We start from the raw sequence: 6000 nt of genomic DNA on the forward strand, positions 1-6000 counted from the left end.
TCTCCTAATGTTTATATATTTTGGCACACATCATTTCACTGCATTGCAAAATGCAGAGAAGTTTGAATTTCAAAGAATATCGATTTCAGTTTGTGCTGTATCAGGAAGTGCAAATTAAGGAGTAATCATATCAAAGTGCAATCTGAATTGAAATTATCCCCCATCCAAACTTCCCCCCTTTGTTCAACTGCTAAAGTTCACAGTGACCGGCCATGGTAGAATTGTGACATCAGAGGAAAATCAGCCAATCGCTGCCTTCCTTTTTTGTCCCTTCGCATTCCCTCATTCAGGCAGGGCTTGATTTACTAGCCCATTGAACAAGGCAATGCTGCTCACAGTGAAGAGGCTGCTTGGGCAGCAGTGCCGCCTTCAGGTATCCGGTGAGGAGAGGATCTCTCTGGTGAAAAGCCTGGTGTGTGAAGAGCTTGATGTCCCTGAGAACCAGCAGACCCTGTTGTTCCAGGGGAAAGTGCTGGAGGGGGAGCACAAATTATCAGACTATCTCATTGGCCCAGAGTCCATCCTCTATCTGGTCATTAAAAAACCTGAGCAAGCTCATCCTGAGGAGCCCTCAAAGCCAACGGCTGCCCAGCCCCACTCAGTGTGGTATCGACTCTCGCAAGTCCTGGAGAAACATTTCAGAACTTCCGACGCAGTGAGGGTTCTCGAGCGGGTGCTGAACGACTACTACAAAGGCCTGGGCTTGCTGAGCCTGGAAAACATCGAAGAGTTAGCAGGGGACCTCCTAAGTCCTGAGGAAGGTGAAGGTGAACCGGTGGCTACAGGGGAGCTTCCCCAGCAAAAGGGGCACCCCACAGCCCCAGTGTCTGAATCCAGGAAGGATAAAGCGACCCAGACTGAGCCACAAGAAATGCTAGGAGGAAGGTGGTGCTGGAAGAACTCTTGAGTAGACTTATTTAGAGAGGTCTAAGCGAAAATTAAAATAGTGATGGTGTATGGAACATGGAGCTGTGTCTTTATGTACCAAGGAGGAAGGAGGTTTAGTAAATGAAGATGACCATTTTTAAAAGGACGAGAGCTTCAGTTGGTATTGAAACTAGTGCTGTGCCAGATTTTTCACAGGCAAACAGTTTTGGCATGAAAGGGAAGGCTAAAAGTTCACTGAACAGCCCCTGAATGTGTTTACCCTTACTGACTGCTGCTTTGGTGCCATTCCCCCCCCCCCTCCACCCCGCCCCAGGCATCTCATTTCTGGCTGTGTGATCCCAGCTAACTGGCTGCCTTGTTCCTAGTGTGGTGATGTCATGGCACCACACAGCAAATCAGAGGTGGCGATGTCCAATTTTCCTAAGGACAAATGAAGCCCTAATTTACACTCACTCTTGAGTGAAGGAAGCCTGCATTGCCTCAGTGCTCCCTGTGTTATCATACTGCACTGGCCATTTAATTGTCTGACAGAACAGCAAGGCAGGATGCATCAGCACCATTGTCTTGGCAGCAGGTTGATATGTTCTGTCTTCTCCCACAAATAGGGTTTTTTTGGGGGGCACACCCTGAAAAATCACCATAAATGGGGCATTCTGAGGGAGGTGCAAAAACACCTATGAAAACAGTCTCCCCGTTTCAGACCTGCCTCTATCATAGGTTTATCTCCTCCACTGCTACCATCAAACTAGGCTTGTATCCAAGTACGTGTAAGGCAGCATGTGCTTCACTGATACATGGTCCTTGGTTCCATTTTTGGCATGGCTATTTAAAATACTGGTGTCCAAACAGTGGAAGATCTCTAGCAAGACTACATGAACTGGTTGAGCCTGAAAGCCCTGGTTGAGATGGACAATTGTCCTTGTACACCCTCTCTCTGTACATTGAATCAAGCATCATTTTCTTAAAGTCAGTGTGTCATATGGGAGCATATGGCTGGCTGGCTTCCCAGGACCACGGGCAGGAATTCAAGCATTTCTGTGGCAGCTTCCCAATTTTGTGCTGGAGCTGAAGCAAAGAGTTGAAGAACCATTCCCAGGATCCATTTTACATGTTTCCCCCAGCAAATGTATTGGATTCTGCATGAAAAGTGACTGTTCCCCTACCTCCAAGTAGAGCTATTCCACTCCACTTCCCAAGAAAGCAGTCTCCCAATTAGTAGTGGGTTGTTGTTTCTTCACATATACTAAGCTGGTATCAGCAAGCTGCTTCTGAAATGCTCGTTTTGACATTGTTCCCAGCTTGTCATTGCGTTCCTCCACTGAGTTAACTACCCAAGAACTCAGCAGAAGTGAAGGAATGTTTTCAGAGGTAAAGGTAAAGGTAAAGGTACCCCTGCCCGTATGGGCCAGTCTTGACAGACTCTGGGGTTGTGCGCCCATCTCACTTAAGAGGCCAGGGGCCAGCGCTGTCCGGAGACACTTCCGGGTCACGTGGCCAGCGTGACATCGCTGCTCTGGCGAGCCAGAGCCGCACACGGAAACGCCGTTTACCTTCCCGCTGGTAAGCGGTCCCTATTTATCTACTTGCACCCGGAGGTGCTTTCGAACTGCTAGGTTGGCAGGCGCTGGGACCGAGCAGCGGGAGCGCACCCCGCCGCAGGGATTCGAACCGCCAACCTTTCGATCGGCAAGTCCTAGGCGCTGAGGCTTTAACCCACAGCGCCACCTGCGTCCCTAATGTTTTCAGAACTGGAGATTAAAACTGACATTTCACAACAGAGGTAGTGGGGCAATTAAAGCACCAGACTTGTGAAGAGTGCTACACCCTGCTGTGGAGATGAGATCGCTGTCTTCAAACATCTAAAAGGTTGCCATGCAGAGAGTGGAACAGACTTATTCTCTGTTGCTCCAGAGGGCAGGACCAGAGCCAATGGGTGGAAATTGCAGCGAAGCAGATCTTGCATAAAAATGAGGAGAAACACCCTAACAGTAAGCGCTGTTCAACAACGGAACAGACTGCCTCAAGAAGTGAGCGGCTGGGGAGGGGGGCGGCTGGCTATCTTTTGCGAGAGGAATTTGAGCAGGGCCTGGATCTCTCATGGATGCTGTAATTGCATCCTGCATTATAGATGTTACATTGAGGCAACAGGTTGGACTCGATGACCTAAGGTCTCGTCTGACTTTTTGATTCACATGCGCATGACATCAAATTGTCTCATGGGGAGGGACATACTTTAAACATAAAACCCTACAAATGTTAAAATGGTATCTTCATGCCACCACATCTCTTGTCAGCCAAAACCAACCTTTTTTTAAAAAAAAGTGTTTTACATTGCTTTTGGGCTATATTCATGAAAGGGGAAGGATATTCCACAGCTGAGAGATAGACATGGAGAATACCTCCTTGTCTCCTTGCAGTTCTTACCTGGCATATATATGGTAAATTTAGTCCATCTTAGAAAGTGTGATGGACCATAATTAGAGCCAGGCTCAGGTATAGATGTTGAATCAAAGGTGTAATATGTGCCAGCAGCTCCAATAGAGCTATTCAGATCAAAGGACGAGCCATAGTTTGTCTGAAGTGATTCAGTGCATGATGAAGTCTGCAGCCACCACATTTTGGACAACATTTGAGCTTGCCCAAACATTGATTGCTGAAGAGAATCAAGAAAACTTAATTCTTTTTTATTCTCATCACTCAGTGACTGCAGAAGTCATCAAACCACCCTGAGATCTACAGATGGAGGATGATCTGCTGCTACTAATACTAAGTACTGGAAAAAAGAGCAACTATGTTTGCAGAACCATAGTTTGTCTCCCAGCCCTAGGGTATTATTATTTTATGTCTTTTCATAAGAGAAAATTAATGCCCATGTAGAAAAAGTGTCCCTTTGGTAATATATAAAGGGCTGCCTGAGTGTCATTTTTGCAACAGGTACATGCATGTCTGTCATGACTGTCCATCCCATGGATCCACCTTCTCTATACATTACAAAATGCACACCTTTTCCTGTATTGTGCAATGGCCACCCAGATGTTCTTGGACTCCAGCTGCCCTCATTCCTGACCCTTGGCCATGCTGGCTAGGGCTGATGGGAGCTGGGACTGACAAGAGGTGAATCTGGAGGATCACAGGCTTCCCACCCCTGCTACATGGAAATTGATTTTTCATATATGGAAAAGTAATATGGGAAGGAGCCAAAGATCGCATATTTATGTAATATTGGCTGTTACAGCCAATATTGAGCTTTTCCTAGGCATTGAAACAATCAAGCTCAGCACCATGCACCACTGGTTTAATAACAGCGTTGTAATCACTCTGCCCTCCACTGTTCCCATCCAACTACCAAACATTCCTTTGGGGTAAAATTAAATTGGCAGTAACCAAGTGCTTAATTAGCATGCAGTAGTAATTCTGTTTGTAAACACCAAAGCCAAAGGAATGAAATTTGAAGTAGCCGTGGAAGGTGGAATTGTTTAATGAGATGAAATGCATAAAAAGGACTGAGGGAGAGAAAAATCTGTCAGTAATATAGCCAACACTGGAGCTAATATGTCTGCATCTGTGCCTATATGAGGAACTCGAAAAGTGGGAGCTTTGGCCAGGCAGTGTCCCCTCAACAAACAGAGCTGTTGTATGCTGGCGGCAGGCTGCTCCACTAACTAGATGCTGCCTTCAGTCCCAGCTTCAGCTTCCTGACCAGACCTCAGGGCAGTGTCCCATAGAGTGCATTGCAGTAAGCTAATGTTGAGGTTACTGCTGCATAGACCCCTGTGTGTCCAAGCTTTTCCTGCCTAGGAATGGTTGTCGCTGGCGTCCCAGCCAAAGGTGAGAAAAGGCACACAAGCAGTGGTGATGGATCAATGATGATTGTTGTTGTTTAGTTGTTTAGTCGTGTCCGACTCTTTGTGACCCCATGGACCAGAGCACGCCAGGCACTCCTGTCTTCCACTGCCTCCCACAGCTTGGTCAGACTCATGCTGGTAGCTTCGAGAACACTGTCCAACCATCTCGTCCTCTGTCATCCCCTTCTCCTTGTGCCCTCCATCTTTCCCAATATCAGGGTCTTTTCCAGGGAATCTTCTCTTCTAATGAGGTGGCCAGTGATGATTACCTCCAAGCTATATACCTGATCCTAAGGGAAAACAGTCCTTTCCAGAGCAGCCAACAGATCTGTCACTCAGAACCACAAACGGCTCACCCGCTGCTGGGCCCCATTCTTGCCAGGATTCAGTCTCAGTTTATTGGTCCTCGTTCCACCCAGCGCTATATACACCAAGGTGCTTGTATGAAATTGCACAGCCTCACCTGATTCAGATGTTACAGAGAAATAGAGGGAAATGGGGGAGAGTCATTTTGTTTTACTAAGTATAGATCTTAAGCACCCTTCTGAGCACTTGCTTTTTCACGTGCTGAGAGACGCTGCTGTGGTATGGTCCTGATTTAGGGTGATTCGGGAGGAAATGATGCTTTCATGACCACCGAAGGACAATGGTGAAGAAGAACATCACCTCCCTCCCTCCATCTGCTCATACTGCAGTTTAGTGAGCATTAATTGCCTTATGATGGGAAGAACGAGAGCACGCCGGACAGTAATAGTCTAATCCCTGAAAACCGACAAAACAAGGTCCTGTTGAGATGGAGAAGCGCGTGACGTCAAGGAGAGGCTTAAAATATACTCCCGGGTTGAGGGAAGAAATCACATGACAGTTGTGAAACATGAGCTGCCCTTTTGAAGCACAAACCTAGGCAGAAGATTAAAGGGTGTGAGGGCAGGAGAGTAAAATTGCAGCTACTAAAACATTGTTTCTTTTCCATCCTTTTCTGAAGGCTCTGGCAGCATCCAGGGAGCCAGAACAGAATTATTTCATTCAGTGTACGGCCTTTTTGTACAAATGGCTGGCTAACCAGTTCCCCATCTGCTTTGCTTAACTGCCCCAGCTAGGCAGCCAATGAAATAAAAGCCGGGAGCAGTTCCTGGAAAGGGATAGCATTGAAGGGACCAGCTGCTGGTTCATGTTTGACTGCCCCCTATTAGCTGTTGCGGCTGGTTGATGAATGGAGCTCAGAACTGCATCCTTCAGCTTGCTTGCTTATTTGCAATTAACTATG

The 6000-nt window shown here is 47.0% G+C and overlaps 1 protein-coding gene across 1 annotated transcript; it reads left to right on the plus strand.

The window, feature by feature from the left end:
- Positions 1 to 267: 267 nt before the first annotated feature.
- Positions 268 to 962, plus strand: UBL4B (ubiquitin like 4B). The gene has a single exon (XM_079980720.1). It carries the CDS (start codon positions 326 to 328, stop codon positions 905 to 907), a length of 582 nt encoding a protein of 193 aa, XP_079836846.1. The 5' UTR covers positions 268 to 325; the 3' UTR covers positions 908 to 962.
- The last annotated feature ends 5038 nt before the right edge of the window (positions 963 to 6000 follow it).

This window comes from Podarcis cretensis, assembly GCF_951804945.1.
Source record: "Podarcis cretensis genome assembly, chromosome: 6".
Taxonomy (NCBI): domain Eukaryota; kingdom Metazoa; phylum Chordata; class Lepidosauria; order Squamata; family Lacertidae; genus Podarcis; species Podarcis cretensis.